At 46.7% G+C, this 19,045-nt stretch overlaps 1 protein-coding gene across 2 annotated transcripts; it reads left to right on the top strand.

The window, feature by feature from the left end:
- Positions 1-3,661: 3,661 nt before the first annotated feature.
- On the top strand, positions 3,662-18,204 carry LOC144112938 (putative caffeoyl-CoA O-methyltransferase 2). Of its 2 annotated transcripts, none has more exons than XM_077645774.1 (7): positions 3,662-3,894; positions 6,549-6,695; positions 8,230-8,335; positions 9,986-10,104; positions 12,595-12,649; positions 14,204-14,337; positions 17,870-18,204. In XM_077645774.1, exons 2-7 carry the CDS (start codon positions 6,579-6,581, stop codon positions 18,020-18,022), a joined length of 684 nt encoding a protein of 227 aa, XP_077501900.1. In that variant the 5' UTR covers positions 3,662-3,894; positions 6,549-6,578; the 3' UTR covers positions 18,023-18,204. The 2 variants fall into 2 exon arrangements, with proteins under 2 accessions (XP_077501900.1, XP_077501901.1); XM_077645775.1 differs by lacking the exon at positions 3,662-3,894 and adding an exon at positions 4,374-4,438.
- Positions 18,205-19,045: the final 841 nt, after the last annotated feature.

Raw genomic sequence — 19,045 nt, 5'->3', positions numbered from 1 at the left:
AAACCATGCATAAGCGTTACGGAAAAGTGTCTTCTGGCTATCTTGACGATTAAGCGGCAGTTCCATCACCGTCGTCAGCAAGAAGATCACGTGATTCCCGCCCTTTTTCGCTTAACAACGCAGTGATAACATGGCAAGGCACCTTTGAAAAATAAACTTCCACTCGCACTTTGTCTAACGGTTCCATCATTTCCAATCTCCAGTTTTTTTCTTCATTGGCGACAGTAATTCCTTCTGAAAGCACAGCGTCGAGGTCTTTAACAGTAACTAAGGACCATTTGTGAGTTAATTATCCGAGTGACGTTCTCTAAGTGACTTTTGACCATTCATTCATTCATTCATTCATTCATTCATTCATTCATTTTTGACAGAAACCGGTACAGTGTATATGCATGTACATATTTATTTTTCCTGTCTGGATAGCCGAGACAAAAGGCGTATTCAAACGCGTGACGAGGCCTCAGAACCGTTATTGCACACAGTGCCTCAGACAACGGCGCGACGATTAAAAGTAACACTGCACTGATGGGGAGAAGAAGCAAGAAAACATAAAAATAAACAAAAGCAGAAAGGTTGTGTTGCACTAAGTACAATATTAAACGATGTACACGCACTAACGAAAGCAAAACGACCAAAATATAAGCATGCGCACAAGGGATCTGCACAGAAAATGCATGCAATAACCTTACAATTACAATTTCAACAACACTACAATAACACTACGAAGAATAACACTAATCCAATAACACTATGAAGATCATAATTTTGGCGGGAACTATGGGTAGCATGATTTTAAATATGAAGGCACAGCGTAGGTACGCACTACACACAGCGAGACAAATTTATTTCCTATACATACTATACACTGAGAAGGAAATGTTTCACCCGTTTCTTGAACCCAGATGATGAATATGACTCGGGTAGGGCGTCGACTAGCTGAGGGTAAGTATTAAGCAGTTCGGAAATTTTATGGCCAACTAGCTGCGCTGCGTACGATGTTCAAGCTCTGTTTTTGACATATTTGCCTTCACGTATATTAAAAGCATAATTCTGGCGTCTATAGGATTTAAGAAATGTTGAACCAACAGATTTGACTCCGTGATACACCAGCATAGCGAGGCTGAACCGAAACATGCTGAAAACTGTCAATATCTTATATTTCTGAAAAATAGGTGCGGTGTGTTCATATCGTTGTTTATTTGCGATTATGCTTACAGCCTTCTTTGGTACCACGTGTAGTCTTTCAAGATTGGTTCTCGTTGTAGTTTCCCATACTAATATGAAATAGTATAGACGAAAGTGAATTAACGCGCGGTACAATTGGCGTTTAAACCAGGTAGGTATGAACTTCAGTTGATTCAACATGCCAGTGATTTTAGAAATCTCTGGTTTGGTTTGGTTTATAGGGTTTAACGTCCCAAAGCGACTCAGGCTATGAGGGACGCCGTAGTGAAGGGCTCCGGAAATTTCGACCACCTGGGGCTCTTTAACGTGCACTGACGTCGCACAGTACACGGGCCTCTAGAATTTCGCCTCCATCGAAATTCGACCGCCGCGGCCGGGATTGAACCCGCGTCTTTCGTGCCAGCAGCCGAGCGTCGTAACCACTCAGCCACCGCGGCGGCACTTTAGAAATCTCTATACTTAACTGCGTTACGTGTCGAGTCCAGATCAAATATTCGTCAAAATATCATCCCAGAAACTTGTGCACGCTCACGCGTTTCAGCGGTTTCCCTTGAAAAACAGCATGGATTGAGACATCAGCAAATCTGTTATTTTTTTGCACGAGAAAGAATGTAGTTTTTTTTTTTAAATGTTCAAGTTCAGCTGATTGCAACAGAGCCAGGACGACAGTCCTTGCAGCTATGTATTTGCTTTAGTTATTAGGCTGGTTATGCTACTTCCTTTAAAGAAGACATTCGTATCATCTGCGTATAAGATAATGTCCAATGTTCCAGGTATATTTACAAGATCATTTATATAGACTAAGAATAGGATTGGCCCTAAGATCGAACCTTGTGGGACACCACATCTGATGATTTCTAGACTCGATTTATTGTTCCCGAGGCCTACAAATTGAAAGCGATTCTGCAGATAACTTTTCATCAAGTCGAGTGTAATACCCCGAATACCATATCGATCTAGTCTTGAGAAAAGAATATCATGTTTTATAGAATCAAAAGCCAGGCTTGAAATCTAAGAATATTCCAACTGTGTAAAGTCTGTTTTCTGTGTTTGCAATTTTTTTTCCTTAATACTGAGCAAGGCAGACTCAACTGACTTGCCTTTCTGAAACCCGTATTGATGCTCGGTTATGAATATTTTATTAATCAAAAAACAAATAAGCCTAGAGTTTATTACTTGGTCTGCTATTTTTTCAAAAACACGGGTAACACGGATATAGGTCTGCAGTTTCCAAGAACTGCTCGATCGGCGCCTTTATGGAATGCGCAGACGCGGGCGATTTTCATCTTGTCGGGAAACAACATGTCTCTAAGAATAAGATCATATATGTGCGAAAGCACAAAATATCTGACACAGCTTTCACTGGACGAACTGTGATGTCATCAAAGCCACTTGAGCAGCCATCTTTCGACTTCATGATAGCATTAGCGATTTCATGCGGCGTAGTTGCGTAGTTGCGTAATTCCACTCAGGAATACCACCTTATATAACCGAAAAAAAAACCAGCATTTCATCCTTAGGAAATAATATCCGCCGAAAACAACAGAACAGTGCGTTCTGAAGTAAACACCGAAAAAAAGTCCACCGAATTTTCAAAAAAAAAAACTCAAAAGAAAACTCCAACCCCTAGCTGCTTGCTTCGACAACAGGGAAGTCAGGAATCCCACCGCAGCTGCTCCCTATGACGGTGAGCCGCAGGGTACCTCCGAACTATGATTGAACACTCAGGCGAACGTAGTTGCGTAATCTTCCACCTCTAGATTGCGGATGGTCCCTCTCTTCCTCTTTATATACCCCTCCTTAATTAATCGATAAGTGACAGCTCGATAAGGGTCGATCGATAAGGGATAAGTGATCAATACGTAACCAAATGTATCGATAAGGTATCGATAAAATATCGATGAGTAAACGATCGGTGAATAATTATGGGGAAAATGAGGCATTTACACGAGAAGTCCGTTCGAGAAAATTTCATTGCGACATAATTACAGCGCTTAATCTGAGTAAATGCGAGGAGAGAATGAACAAGTGAAGCAAAGAGAGGCGAAGTTGAGCGAGGAGGCGTCAGTGCTTTCGCATTCCTTCCGCAGTGATGTTGAATTTGTATTTTTGGAATTTATAAAAACTATCACCGTAACCGCCATGGAATGACCCTGCAGAGACTCTTCCGCTGAGAGCGCGGGCTCGTGGTACGTGACGCGCCGCGAGCGAGACACAATGCGCAGCATGACATCTGCCGTCGGAAAAAGCTACGCGGATTGAACACAAGCAAAACAGCACAATGTGCGAGTTGAGCGCGAGCAAGCGACTCCCGTTCGGCACCGCTGATTGAGGAAAGAGGACGCGGGTGAGAGAGGGAGAGCACGGAAAGGACCCATGGACCTGTGACCATGGCACAACGCATACGTGGCGTGTGGCCACTGAGTGCGCAGCTGCGGCGCCGTCCGCAACTCCTTCCGCGTTCAGCCGTCCTTGCGAGTCCCAGCGCAATCCCTGCGAACGCAGGAGCGCCGCCTATTCGCGTCAGCGCGCGGCTTTCGCCGAAGGGCCCGGGCGCTTCTACGGCGCGACTGGCGTTGGCTGCTGCAGCGTATCTGGCGTATCTGTCGGCTTTGTCGAGTGGCCCCGAGCGCGCCGGTAGGTGCTCGTGTCCCTTTCGCAGGGCTCTACTTGGATAGGCGGACGCCAGACTGCTTGCACGAGCTGCACGTGAGTTTCTTACCTCCCTTCTTTACGAAGTGGAACGCGTAGTTACCGGAGGTGAGCCACGAAGGTACGCGCGCCGCGCCTTAACGCTCGCCTTTTACTATACAAGACTTTTACTATCCTATACCAGTATTTCATTTCGTCCATCGTCTATGGCTGAGGCGCCGCCACGGCCCGTTATCGCAGGGCTGAGCAATCTGCCAGCGGACTGGTATAACTGCGATAGAATCTAAGAGTCACGGATCTGTTGCGGTCATTTTAGTGGTGTGCAGCGCTGTCAGACTATGAGCAAGCACAATGAAGAAGCGCATGTCCCTCGTCCGCTGCACACAAGAAAATGAAAAAAAAAAAGGAACTGCTAGCCCAGCACCTTACTCTAACCCTTTGTTTCCCAGTGACGCGAATTCGCGGCATACCATTTGCACGCCGCGTGCTATTACTGCATGGAGCTCGCAGACAGTTTGATGTCAGTATGTTCGCAGTAGCCAACGCTTTGCGATCGAAATTTTTGGAGTCACCACGAGCAAGCTGTGACACGAAAAAGGAGGTGAGAATGTGCGAGGCTTCCAGCCGGCGCTCAGTTCCTCGCCTCTCATTTTCTGGGAAATGTTGGGGGAAAAAATAGGAAGACGTTTATTAGATTTAAAAAATCCCTTCGAGTTGGTTCGAGGCCCTCGATTTGGTCTTTCACACAACTCAGACTAGCTGCACATAACGGGCCAAATGCGAATTGTTGCTAATTGGCGACACACTGATTTCTCAAAATTGAGCGGCGCTAACAAAATTACGACATTGGTTTTGAAAAACATGTGGACACAGTAGGTAGCGAAACACTATGATTCATCTTTCCAGCGCAAAAAAAAAAAGACACTGACAGAGGCAAAGTAGGCGCCACGGATGCTGGGTTTCAACTGAGTTGAAGTCCAGCGTGCGTGATGTCTACTCTCGCTCTGTTTATCTTTTTGTTTTGTTTTTTGCACCGGAAAGATGAGTCAGTGTTACAAACCACCAACTAGCCCAGCTGTCTACGCTTAGAGATAGCGTTATGTAGGGGTAATAATTCTTTGTTTCATGCCTTCGTAATTTGGGCACTGAATTAGGCTAATCTACTTCACCTCACCAGGAAGTGTTTCGTGTCCGGAACTGCAGAAGGTTACTGGAGCATTCCCTTGCTCCCTCACCCCTTCCGCTTCGTGCGTGATTTATTTCCAGCTCCGAGGGACTGTTTTTGGGTCATTCCACGACATATGAACCACACTTTGCGCTCGACCCTCCCCGATTTCTTCCAGAAAATTTATGGCTGTTTATCGCACTGTGGAAAGTAATTTCTCTCATTATTTTTTGGAAAACAATTTTCTAGTCATGTGACACCCCTTCGAATTTTCCGGACTAGTTGCAAACAACGTCTCATTAAAAATTTACATTTTTTTATTTCTCCACGCTCTAACCATTTCCTGAACAATGTAGAAGCATTGAACTTTAGTATAAGCCAAGAGTAAACTGCAGGCAGAAAATTTGTTTTATACTTTAGCAAAAAAAAAAAGCACCGTTTTTACAATTTCTTCAGAAAACGTACGCGACATTTGTGATCAATATAAAAGGTTTCACAGGATGTCTGAGATATGCATTAATTGGTAAAGATGCCTGAGCTCGAATAGAACAGAATAAATTAATGAAAAAGTTCCAATGCTGAGAAAAGTGCGATCTACCGCATATTCAGCCTTAAATTCTATACTGAGGTGGTCCAAGCAAAAAAATAAAATGCGGCTCAATAAATGGCTGATATGACTGTAATTAAGCTCAGCGATTTTTATCGAGGCTCTTTTTGTTTTAGACGAGAGAAAGCATTTTGGAGTTTAATGTCATAACCGTCGATAATTGTCCCGTAATGCCACTGCCCTCTATGACACTCTCTTGCCACTTTCCGAGGGGCACACGCCGGCTGGTTTGTGCTCTGTTTTTCAAGCATGCCCTGAGAGCTTCAGACACAAGTTGCTTCCTTCCTGATTAAGACAAGATTCAAATTCAGTGTCGTTGTGCGCTCTCGCTCCTGTCCCGCGGGATCGCGTAACAAGATAGAATGCAGGTGCACCTGCATTCGAACGTGTTACACGTCATGTCGTGTTCGTGCAATTGGATAGCGAATCTGGTCGTGTTTTTTTTCTTTTCCTATATGACTTGCAGCTAGAAGTTTATTACCTGGGGCGCCCTTCTCACAGTAATGCACTGCATCAATTAAATGATAAGTACAGGGTGCGGGCTCTGCTTCGGTAATAAAACGTGTGTGGGCCAGCGAAAAAAAAATTATAATACTTAGTATATAGCGCTAACGTAATGTTTAGTTTGAATGTGAAACCAATGTTCATAACATAACACAACACAACAAACATAACACAACAAACATAACACAACATAGCATAGCATAACATAACGTGATTTTTTTAATGTTTAACAATAGTGTAACGCTCCAACGTAATGACGTTTTTACAACTTAGACCACAATTTTATACCATTTTTCTAACGTTTGTTGCTACCTGGGTCACTACGATAAACAGCCCGCCTTCTTTGCCATGTACCTAGCGCCGTATTTGTCGCATATCTTGTCTCTGCACTATGTACCATCTGCTGTGCGCCCCGGTTTTCATGCATGCCTTCAGGCGCGTTAGAGAGCACCAAGTGACAGCGCGATGGACAACGCACCGTCCCGTCCTGGGAGGGAAAAGGGCAAGATTACAACGCCGGAGGCGGAAGCCTACGCCCGCGAGCACTGCGTCCTGCATCCCGTGCTGCAGAAACTCATTGCCGTAAGTACTGACACCTGCGCCTCAATTCCGTGGCTCACTGAACGAGGCGACCAAGAAACGGCTATGCATTGAGGTTTAAAAGCACTAAACCGCAACGAAAGCGTATCAAAACGCGCGCTTATCGCGTGAACAGATGTGGAATAGGCTGTGGCCTGCGGACTAAGATGAAAGCTGACAGCGAGCGTTACTCATTCATCCTGACATGTCGGAGAACAAAATTCCAGGGCTCATGCTCGACGTCTCACTCACAACTCTTCTGAGTTTCTCATTTCTTACTTGCTTCGAAGCTAACCGAAACTGATTCACCAATGGATGAACGGATGGATGTTAGAAAAGTCATCTTTGAAAACGCAGTGGTGGCGGGGGCCGCCATGCGCGGTAGTTTTCGTTTTAATATTTCTCCAAATAATCTGTCAGACTTAAAGGTACTATCTAAAAAATTCTCCCTATTTAAATACATATTCTATTTACTTCTAAGCAATACTAATTTTTAATTCTGAATTTGCATCTTTAGGTCGCTGCTCTGCTTTTAAACCAAGAATTTTCCTACATGTATGATATGACGGTCGTATTGACATAGTGCTGCGTATCCTCCTGTGGAAATAAGTGTTGCATAGTTACAGCATCGTAACGCAGCGCCGCCGCTAGCACTTCGCTATTTCATACGATTATTTGTTTCTTACAAATATTCGCACAAACGGTGAATATTCATAAACATATTCTATTCGTATTCGATACGGTTTTTAGCTGCACTACGCGTACGTGGTCGACTCAGTTTTGAAAAGTACTATTCGCCCAACCCTAGATGATGATGATGATGAGGATGATGATGATGATGATGATGATGATGATGATGATGATGATGATGATGATGATGGCAAGCCTAGACTATGCTGGGCACTAGGAAGGAATTAGGCACTTCTTGCTCTGTAGTTTTAAACCTCTGCGCTTCGCGCTCCCGTGTGCACTTTGCTTTATCGCTCTCTGTTACTTGCTCTGCTTCATTGAACAAGTTCCTGTCAAGCCGCTTGCGCTGTCATCTTTTGATAAAGCGCACGTATTATTTTACAGACTAATCTCTTACGTGGGATGAAAGGGAGAGAATTGCATACGCGGTTCTCTTTCTGGGAGGAAGATCAAATAAATGTACAGAGTCGAACCTCGCTATAACGAAACGGTTTGTAACGAAATATTGGATACAACGAAGGAATGGAATGGAAGCTCTGTAACCGCGGGCTATAACGAAGCTACGGCTATGACGAAGTAATCACCAGGCCCCTTCAGCTTCGTTATAACGAGGTTCAACTGTATAGATAAAAATTCACGCTCGGGACGTGTGCTTCTCTGTCCGTCCTGTGACTATCTGCCCAAAAATTTTTACTTATGTGTCACCACCTATGTAGCCCGACTCTACAATTCTCTAGTATTCAGCTAAAATAGGTTTACGGGAAATCACAAGTGGTTTATTTTCTTTTTGTCCCCACCCGCCCCCGTCTCTTGTGCTGGCACGCGCACTATTTCGTGGACCGAGAAGGAGACGACCAAGCTGCCCCACGGACGCATGTACACCAAGCCCCCGCAGCTGCAGCTCTACCAAATCCTGCTGAAGGCCATGCGTGCTAAGAAGTACCTGGAAGTGGGTAAGCACACGTGACGGGACCATCGTCGCCGCGGCTGAGTCGACGGTGTCGCTACGTCGTGAGGGGCACGGTTACCCGGGGGGTAGCCATTTTGATTGTCTTTTCTGCTCCTGTGCGGATGCTTTATCGGCTGGATGGTATGTCACGACCATAGGGCTTACAGTTACCACTTGTGCTCTATGCCTTCCTCTGTTGGCCTCATATGTACGCAGTCCTGATGCACCACTCCATCGTCCTCCTCACACTCAACACCGTTTCACTTGCACGCTCAAGTCTGAAGAAGCGAGAGGTCGGTACTGCACAATCAGTGGGAATTAGAGAGAAAAAAACCACGCGACGGTTACGAGTTTGTAACGCGAATGATCCAACCTTAGCTGGCTTGTGATCACGAAGAATGGGGACATATTAGAGTTGATGTATTAGAATGGATACGCTATATAACTACTGGGCCACCGCAGCGGTAGCAGTGGTTAGCGCATCCGCCCCGTATGCGAGAGGTGCTGGGCTGGTATTCTTCCGAGGGGTGGGGTGCCTGTAAGTGGGTTTACAAACGCCGACTCGAACGGAGGAAGGCTGAGGAAAGAGCTAAGAACAGCTAACGCTGTAAATGTTTGACAGCCGTAGCTGTTCTTAGCTCGCTCCTCAAAAATTGCAGGATTGCGCTTACGTCTGCTTATGAGCGCAAATGCGAAATCCTTTCCCTGTCCTCTTTCTCCCGTCATTTTTTTTTAAATTTTTAATTTTTTATTAATTTATTTTACGTTTTCATATTTTTTATTTATGTTTTTTTATTTAATTACGTATATGCTGCTTAAGAACTGTTGCTTAATCAACGTTTACATTTTTGTTTCATTTACCACACAACTTATTATTGAGAGTTCGTGCGCACAACTTCCGTCCACAGATTCCGTCTGCAACTTCCGTCCACGCCACTCATGAGCCAAGAAAGGCTTTCGCTTTAAAAATGGGGTTATATAGTTGGCGTCGTCTGCATAGCCCTCCGGGCATTCTCAGGGCCCAAGGGGGCCTCTTTCGGAGGGAGCAACCACCTGTACAAACGCACCCACAGTCAGGCCGCTTTTCATGCTCTGTTTCGTAATAACTTTCCCCAGCCTGCTACGATCTCCTCGAGCAAGCCTTCGACAGAACGGATGCAGTCTCATTTAAGCATCGCTCACGCCAACTTCATCGCAGACCCTGATTTTCTGTGGACACAGCCTTACAGCGCCCGTAGATTATATTGGCGTTGCGCGCAGAGTTCGCCGCCTTCATATGCACGAGCTAGGAATGAAACGCCTTGTCACCCTATTCAGGAGCGAATGAAACAGAAAGTGGGTGTGGGGGAGGGGGGGGGGGGCATGATCTAAGCGAAGGAATTTCTGAGGGAGACCCGTATTGGCTCCCAGTTTTTCTTTTTAAAGAAAACTCAAGAAATGCATAGTGCAATATGACCTTCTACCCATAGACGCTGCTCACCTTCCCGCCAGTATCCACGCCATGACGTCCAGGCTGTGGCTCTATTCCACGTTACCTCTCTAGCCTTGAATGTGGTTGCCAATCCGCGACCGGACCCACCAGGTGGAAACCGACAACGCGGCTTGCTTCACGAAAGGTTGAAACTTGCATTCGCCCCGGCTGTTGGTTGCGCAGGCGTGTTCACGGGCTGCAGCGCGTTATCGGCAGCCCTGGCGCTTCCTCCTGACGGCACCGTGCGGGGCCTCGACATCAACCGAGAGACCGCCGACTTCGGGAGGCCCTTCTGGACGGAGGTGCGTTCGACATGCCTCCTGCCTCTCTCTGTTGCGTACCGGTGCCTTATACGTGTACGTTAAAAGGTTACTGAGGGGATAATGAATAAAATATGACAAAAACAACAGCGCGAGCCCAGCTTCACAAAGCTTGCGTCACTGCGCCCCTTGACTGATAGGCGGCCGAGTGGGTTGCTAGTGGCGATCACCAAGGCGTGTAGCCGAGTAATGACAGGTGTGCTCGGCAATTCTGATCAAGCCATTGGTTCATGCTTGTTTCGCCAGGGCCAACAAATTAGCTTGATTCCAATTTTCGCCTAAAATCGGCTAAAAAGCAAAATTACCGAGATGGCGTTAAGGACCACGTGTCGCAGAAAAGCTGGCGTCGTCGGCCGTGAGCGAAAAATCTACAAAAAATCCCCAGAGGAGCAACCTAGGGGCAAGTGACCCACCTAGGCCGCGTGACCTTGTGACATCACCACAAACTGCTCACCGTGGCAGGTGCAAGTTGCAACAATGAGCGGCCGCGAGAGGTTGCTCGAGAAGAGCAACCTGGGTCTCACAAGCCCCATCGGCCCCACCTGCACAGCCCCACCTTCACAGGTACTAAGCAATGAATATATTTCATATTGTTGCATAAAGCAAGTTGGACCGCAAGGTTAATTTTTAAATAGAAATAAGAAATCAGTCCAACCGTTCTTATGAAATATTTGAGGTAAGCAAATGTCCGTATTTGCTGGCAAAAGCAACGAGGAACGGGCGGGACAAACACGAAACGCTCTTGAGTAATTTTTGTGAACCTCACAGCAGATAACAATATATCGGGTATTTCACCTACGACGTCCTGCAATTTAAAGAGAAAAAAATATAGACGTCTTGAGTTAGAAGAGCGCCTTTTTTTGGCATAGCGTTTTATTGCATCAGCATGCAGATAAGACATATGCTAACTAGTAGGCTGGTTAAGCAATACTGAATAGTTAACTTTTTACATATTATTGCTAGATTTCTTATTTATTGAGAGTCGTGTAACCCATCGCATGTAATATCCACATCAGTTTTTAGAATGACGAAAACGCGGTTACCCTCGGAGCTGTGGCCCAACAAATTTTGTCTACATCGCGCCAAAATACATGCGCTTTCGAGAAGCTTGCAGGCGAAGCAATTCCTCCAGTGCACGTAACTTGTCGAAATAGCCGAGATTTGTTGGACCACAGAGACGAGGGTAACTGAGTTTTCGAAATTCTAAAAAAATGACATGGATATTACATACGGTGGGCTACAAACCTTTCAATAAATGCAATAAATAAATAAATAAATAAATAAATAAATAAATAAATAAATAAAGAGGCTAACAATAATATGTAAAGCGCTAACTGTTCAATATTAGCCTACAGCCTACTAGTTGGCAAGTCTCAGCTGTATTCTGATGCTTTACACCGCTGAATATGCTATGCCGAAGAAGGTGTCTTCTGCCTCACAAAACCTTATTTTAAAAAATTGGAGGAGACACTTAAGCCCCGCCTTAAGGGTATGACGCGGGGGCGTTAATGGGTTAATGAACATATATGCGGAACTCGTCATTTTCGACTTTAGCTTTCGTAGATCCCTGGGAGTCCTCATGCCGCTCCTGGCGCAGTGGTGCAGCTGTTAAGCGATGGCCCTGCGATGGCAGGTGCTGCTATCGGTGGGGCTTCTGTGACCCAGGTTTCTCCTCCTGGGCAACTTCTCGCGACCAGTCATTGATTTAGCAGCCACCTGTCACGGTGGTCATTTTTCTCACAATACGGTGGACAGGTTGTGATGACGCCACAAGGTCACGTGAGCTAGGTCGCTTTTCCGGGGATTTTGGGCTCACAGCGCTGAGGTCGACGCCGGATTTTCTGCGCAATGGAAGCCTTAACGCTATCACGTTAAAAATTGAACATGTTAGGTAGAACAGTCGGTATACACTTCTGAAACAATATGAAAAGAACCCTGCTTGTCATTTTTAGCTACACTAATCACACGTCACTATCATCCCGGTTCACTTACCCCGTACTTTGCTAGAACTGACACGTTTAAATTTTCTGTTTTCCCACGTACCATCAGCGAGTGGAGGTCACCGATGCGATGAATGTCAGTGCATAGTCATTCTGCATGCCTTCTTTCTTTAGTTGTTCTTTCTACTTGTTGCCCTTGTATCTCTAAAATCTACATACGTATTTGTTCTGCTTGGATCGGTAACATGATCTGCAGTATGAAATAAAAAAATAATTGAATAATGTGAACAAAGAACGTGGCTACGCGAGGAGGCATGTGGACTGTTCCTTCAACCTGGATCATGAGCAGGAAATGCGCAAATGCGAGGTCTGCCAAGGGAGTCCCGTATGCGCAGTATGTGTGCGTGTTCTGACCGACGCAATCCCAGCCTGTGCTGCGCGTACACATGGCCTGCTCTGATCGCTTTAACAGTTAGATAAAAGATGAAATACGGTCCTTTTTTTTTTCTTCTTCTTCCCGTTCCTCTCTTAGGCTGGCGTTGAACAAAAGATCGACATTCGCATCGGCAAGGCCATCGAATCCCTAGGTGAGACTTCAGAGCATAAGCGCACCTTTGTGAAATTGGAAATGCGGAAATTAAGCAGAAATATACTGCTCCCCTTTAATTCCATGTCGGCCGTCCAGACTAGGTTTTAGCATGTCTGTATTGTCGGCGCCCGGTTTGAATTGCACATCATCGCAGAATAAAATATAATAATAATTGGTTTTTGGGAAAGGAAATGGCGCAGTATTTGTCTCATATATCGTTGGACACCTGAACCGCGCCGTAAGGGAAGGGACAAGGGAGGGAATGAAAGAAGGGAAGAAGATATGCCGTAGTGGAGGGCTCCGGAATAATTTCGAACACCTGGGGATCTTTAACGTGCACTGACATCGCACAGCACACGGGCGCCTTAGCGCTTTTCCTCCATAAAAACGCAGCCGCCGCGGTCGGGTTCGAACCCGGGAACTCCGGATCAGTAGTCGAGCGCCCTAACCACTGAGCCACCACGGCGGGTCAGAATAAAATCACCAGTGCGACATTTCAGCAGGCTGTTTTGTCGGCTAGTTGATGATGCACAGGTAATAATAATAATTGGCTTTTCGGGGAAAGGAAATGGCGCAATATCTGTCTCATATATCGTTGGACACCTGAACCGCGCCGTAAGGGAAGGGATAAAGGAGGGAGTGAAAGAACAAAGGAAGAGAGAGGTGCCGTAGTGGAGGGCTCCGGAATAATTTCGACCACCAGGGGATCTCTAACGTGCACTGACATCGCACAGCACACGGGCGCCTTAGCGTTTTTCCTCCATAAAAACGCAGCCGCCGCGGTCGGGTTCGAACCCGGGAACTCCGGATCAGTAGTCGAGCGCCCTAACCACTGAGCCACCACGGCGGGTCAGAATAAAATTACCAGTGCGACATTTCAGCAGGCTGTTTTGTCGGCCAGTTGATGATGCACAGGTAATAATAATAATTGGTTTTTCGGGGAAAGGAAATGGCGCAATATCTGTCTCATATATTGTTGGACACCTGAACCGCGCCGTAAGGGAAGGGATAAAGGAGGGAGTGAAAGAACAAAGGAAGAGAGAGGTGTCGTAGTGGAGGGCTCCGGAATAATTTCGACCACCAGGGGATCTCTAACGTGCACTGACATCGCACAGCACACGGGCGCCTTAGCGTTTTGCCTCCATAAAAACGCAGCCGCCGCGGTCGGGTTCGAACCCGGGAACTCCGGATCAGTAGCCGAGCGCCCTAACCACTGAGCCACCGCGGCGGGTATGCACAGGTATCTCAGTTTCAAAATTTTGGATAAGGTCGACGTAACGTGTCTTCACCGTGCGTTCGCACGTTGCTAAAAACGATGGCTTCCGAAGAGAACAAGCCCTCGAAGGGGAGACGTGACAGTGGGCAACAACGACGGGGCATGTGTTGGTAAGAAAAATATCTATAAAGAAACGAAATTCTGGCTATAATCTTTACACAGAGGGGCGCTAGGCGAATGGCAGGAGCGAATACCACACGAGCTAGCTTGTTGCTTCGTGAGAAGCCCAGAGTTTACGAGCTTAGGCTCGACGTTTCTCTGTTGTTGTGTCCGTAGATGCTCTGATCGCGGACGGAGAGTCTGAGAGCTACGATTTCGCCTACATCGATGCCGACAAGGAAGGATACGATGACTACTACGAACGCTGCCTGCGGCTTGTTAAGCCGAACGGAGTCATTGCCTTTGATAACGTGAGTGCACTTCTAGACTTTACGCGTGAGAGAAAAATAAGTCTTGCACCTTTACTGCATATGATCCCTCCCCCATCCCCCTCATAGCAGCTTATGTAAGAGAGAACTCTTACACAAACACGACGCTCACACAAAGGATTTTGTTTTGTCCTTTCTTTCGGGGCGATTCACCAGAGGGAGGAAAATATTTTAACTTAAACTCAACATGCTCCTGATTGCCTCGTAGCCACATGCTTCCGCTTTTTGACGTTACGTTATCCAAAATAACAACGGTAATTAAATAATGGTGTTATCTTTTTTATTCTGTTATTTTTTGTCGACCTCCTCATGAAGTCATTTAGCTCCAAATGGGTGCGCGTAGACCACTTTCAAAACTGCTTCAGCAGAGAGCGCGAAAATTGGGGATAAAAAGAAGGACGACTTAGCTTCCAATAACATCCGAAACATCTTCATTTTTATTCTGTAGCATTTACAGTCAGTAATAAAGTATCTGTGAGCCGACCCAGAAAAGCAAAACACAGATCTGAAACTGCTTATCGCCTGTTTACGTCCCTGGTCGTAAGCTTCACTGCACCATTGGTACCCAGTGCAGTGAAGAGACAAAAGTGAACGAGCGGCCGCGCAGTTTGTTCACTGCTGCGGTACTATTGCGTTGGAGGCTATCGTGATTCTGTGGTAAGGCCTTTAAACCCTCATACTAAGATTGGAAACGTTAACGGTGCGGTGCACGCAAGAAATGATGCGCTCCACGCTAAAACGCCAAGCAATGAAGGGTACAATGGCGCGAACTATCCGCCAGTGTGGACGCGTTGTTGCAGGCATGAGGTGCTCATAAGGCCTATCACTTGGACTCCTGCAGAAGGTGTTCACAATCACGTGACCCTGTATTTCTCTTTCGTACCAGCTCTGTTGCCAGTGCCGTTACTTCTCAGGGTTCACGCAGGCATCCTTCGCAAATACATGGAATCATTATTGGCTGTCATTAAAAACTAACGCACTTCATATGCGCTGTTCCTGTTGGCACACAGCTGACATTAACTCATGAACAAACCAGAGACGAAAATTGAACATTTCGACAGAATTGCCTGTCTGGTTGGGCTTGATAACTTATATTAAACTATGACACGTCTCGAACCAAAACTTTTTTTTTATTTTCGAAAACCCAACGTTTCGATGCCGCCTCGGCTCCGTCTTCAGGGGTGACTGGGTGCTGCGGCCAGCGTTTTTGGTTGGAGACGTGTCATAGTTTATTAAAAAAAAACCACAGCGTGTGCGTCCTATGCGATTGGCACGTTGCCTAAGTGAAGTTCGACTATCTTTGCGGTATCTTGGCCGACGCTTAATTTACCCATAAGAGTACAATTCGGTAGCCTTAGAGATCCCTCCCGCGCAAGTACTTCTCTTTCGTAGATTCATAGATCGCGGGGAGTCCTCATACCATCCCTGGCGCAGTGGTACAGGGATTAAGCGATGCGCCACGGCCCCGGCAGGTGGCTGTCTCACACATAGCCGCCTGTAGGGCTTGTAAGACGCAGGTTGCTCTTTCCGAACTCCCGTATAAGGCTCCTTTTTGCCGTCTTCCTCTCGACCATTAAGCTGATGCGCAGTGACACGGTGGGCAGGCGGAAATTGGACTGAATTTATTTGAATTAATTTCACTGCAACCTGCAAAGGTGGGCAGGTTGCCCACAATCAGTTGCGCAGGGGGAGCCACCTACTTATTAATGACACCTACGGACGGACTCCGGCTTTTCTCGTGAACGGGACATCTGATGACGTCGCATTAATATGCAAACGCATCCAAATGACATGGGTGTCAGTGGAGCCTGACTGCATTAATCACGCAGGCCGCGGAGCGACACGACACTGCAGGAACGAGAATTGCCTGGCGTGATGCCACGAACGGGCGATACAAGTTGAGTTTCGCAAGTTAGGTCGTACCTCCTTCCGGGACCCATGTTGAGAAGGATGATTTTATAGTTTTCTTTCATTCGGCGTGGTTAACGACATTCAAAAGAGCACGCGGGCTCCATGATTTCGAAGACACGCTATATATATATATATATATATATATATATATATATATATATATATATATATATATATATATATATATATATATATATATATATATATATATATATATATATATAGTAATTCCCATACAAAAAAGTCCTATGGTCGTTTATGGAAAATGCTTTGTCCGTCTATGGCCTTTTATGAACGTCTATAAGCACCCATAGAGGTGCTTATTGCCAGCTATTGAAAAATCTATGCCACTAAATCTATAGCTTTGGAACCATACAATTGTCTTAAGCTCTCTATAGAAAATTATATCACCCTGTATAGACAGCTATAGACAGAAATAGGAAAGGTCTATAGCTATTTGGGCCAAAGTTCTATAGCCGGCCATAGGACATTTTTGTATGGGTTGAAATAGGCCAGTGCTTCTGACATCCAGAGTTCATGTTACCACTTTTCAAGAATGTAACAATTCTGCGCAGACTTCACCTACAAGGAATGCCCTCCTGAGGAGAGTGACTGGGAAAATAAAGATAAAAACATGGCGCTAGTTGACAGTTTAGCATTGTTCAATATTTCTGGTGTTGACGTTGTCGGTCCCGCCGCCGTAGAGAATTTGATTTCCCGATATCGCCGGTGTCGTCATGGCCGGCGTTATGATTGGAAGAGCAGATAAGCCACGTACTGCCACCTAGGTCACGTGACCTTATGAAGTCACCACAACTTGCCCACTGTGGCAAGCTGCAACATGCTCATCGGATTGTGAGCGACTTCCCACCGTGGAAGGCGGCAGTTCAATTAATGACAGGTCACGAGAAGTTGCTCGGGAAGCGCAACCTGGGTCACACAAGCCCCACCCCGCTGACCGTGCTTGAGACAGCCACCTGCCGGGGCATTGGCCCATCGCTTAACCGCTGCACCACTGCGCCAGGAGGGGGTATGAGTACTCCCCGCGACCTATGAAGCTGAAGTAGAGAATGACCAATGCCACATATACGGGCATGTAGGCAGCACCTAGCAAGGAGTACTTGCGCGGGAGGGATCTCTAAGGCTATCGGATTGTACTCTTAAGGGCAGGTTAAGCGATATGTGACGGTGAAAGCAAGAACAGTGATACGCATAAAGGACCCCAGTGTTGAGTGTGTCCCCTCACGTTTTTATCTGTGCCTAATGAGACCGGCAGCCTTTTTTCCTGGCATAGCTTCTGTGTAATGGTTTTGCTTGAGACAAGTGGTGAAATCAGGTTGTGCTGTACACTGTACTGACAGTTTTGTCTAGCGCGTTTGTAGTGTCGCTGAAAAACACACTGATAGAAAGTGTTGCATCCCGCTGCAGCCTTCTCGTACTTCTGTAAACACGTGCTTCGTCTCCTGCCCCTTTTTTTAAAGCCCTTTAGCCTACAGGCATTGCGATTTCAATGGAACGAGCAATCGAAAAACGCCACGTGGTTCTCCGACTGCCCGTTCAGCGCTGAAGCCACCCTAACTGCGGCTTGTTCTATCGCACGCAGACCCTGCGGGGAGGCCGAGTGTTCGACGACCAGGCGACCGATCCGGAGGCTCTGTTGATGCGCACTCTCAACGCCAAGCTGAAGAGGGACGAGCGCGTGCAGTTGAGCATGCTGCCATTCGGCGACGGCGTCAACATTGTCCTCAAGCTGTGACCGCCCCAGTCAATGGCACGACTTGCCCTTCGAAAGCTTCAACGTGGGCTCCTTTCTTTACATCCCACCATGCTGTGGAGCTGATAACCGGCCGCTTTCTGCGCGGTGCCGGGCAGGCTACTGCCATGTCTTCCACGGCTCGAATAAAACTTCCACTGGTGGCGCGAATAGTCTTAATTGCATCTAGTGAGTTCTGTTTCCTTCAGCGACGAAGATGCCACAGTTGAACCTCTTTAAAAGGAAGCTGAAGAGGCCCCGCAATTTATTCGTTGTAGCCATTGTTTCGTTAGAGTCGTAGGTGACCTTGGCCGCACCTGCGCACGTCAACGGGCTTTTTGTCACCGTGCAGATGGAGGGCATAATAGCTATTGTTCAGTCTGCCACTGATCTGTGTTGAGAGAGCCTCCACACTCAGAACGGTGTCTCACACTGCCGCCTAATGTAGATACTAGAGCACTACACGGGCTCGGGCCCGCCAGAAAGCCAAGGCCTGGTTGCAGGCCAGGGTTGGGCTTTGGCCATAGCATAGAGGGCCTGTGTCCGGCTTCTGATTCATTATTGCAGTGCTAATAGGGGCGTTCAGCAGCACGGATGAAACAGGGTCATGGTGTGGGCTGAGAAAAAAAAATGGCTGGTGGTTTAGCGTTGCTGAGCACGAAATATCGTGCGAAAGCGCAGTTTTTTGCAGGTGACCCACCGCGATGGCTCAGTGGTTAGTGCGTTCGGCTACTGAGCTCCCGGGTTCGAACCCGGCAGCGGCGACCGCGTTTCGATGGAGGCGAAACGCAAAGGCGCCCGTGTGCTGTGCGATGTCAGTGCACATTAAATATACCCAGGTGATCGAAATTATTCCGGAGCCCTCCACTGCGGCACCACTTTCTTCCTTTCTTCTTTCACTCTCACCTCCCTTCCCCCCTTCCCTTACACAAACATTCATAAGTTGCTTGTCCTCCAGAAGAAAGTTCGTTGCGTCATATGCAATAAGCCTCTTGACTTTCATTCAGCTCCTCTCTTACGTGAGCT

The sequence above is a fragment of the Amblyomma americanum genome, chromosome 1 (assembly GCF_052857255.1).
Source record: "Amblyomma americanum isolate KBUSLIRL-KWMA chromosome 1, ASM5285725v1, whole genome shotgun sequence".
Taxonomy (NCBI): domain Eukaryota; kingdom Metazoa; phylum Arthropoda; class Arachnida; order Ixodida; family Ixodidae; genus Amblyomma; species Amblyomma americanum.
This window is presented reverse-complemented; position numbering and strand designations above follow the sequence as displayed.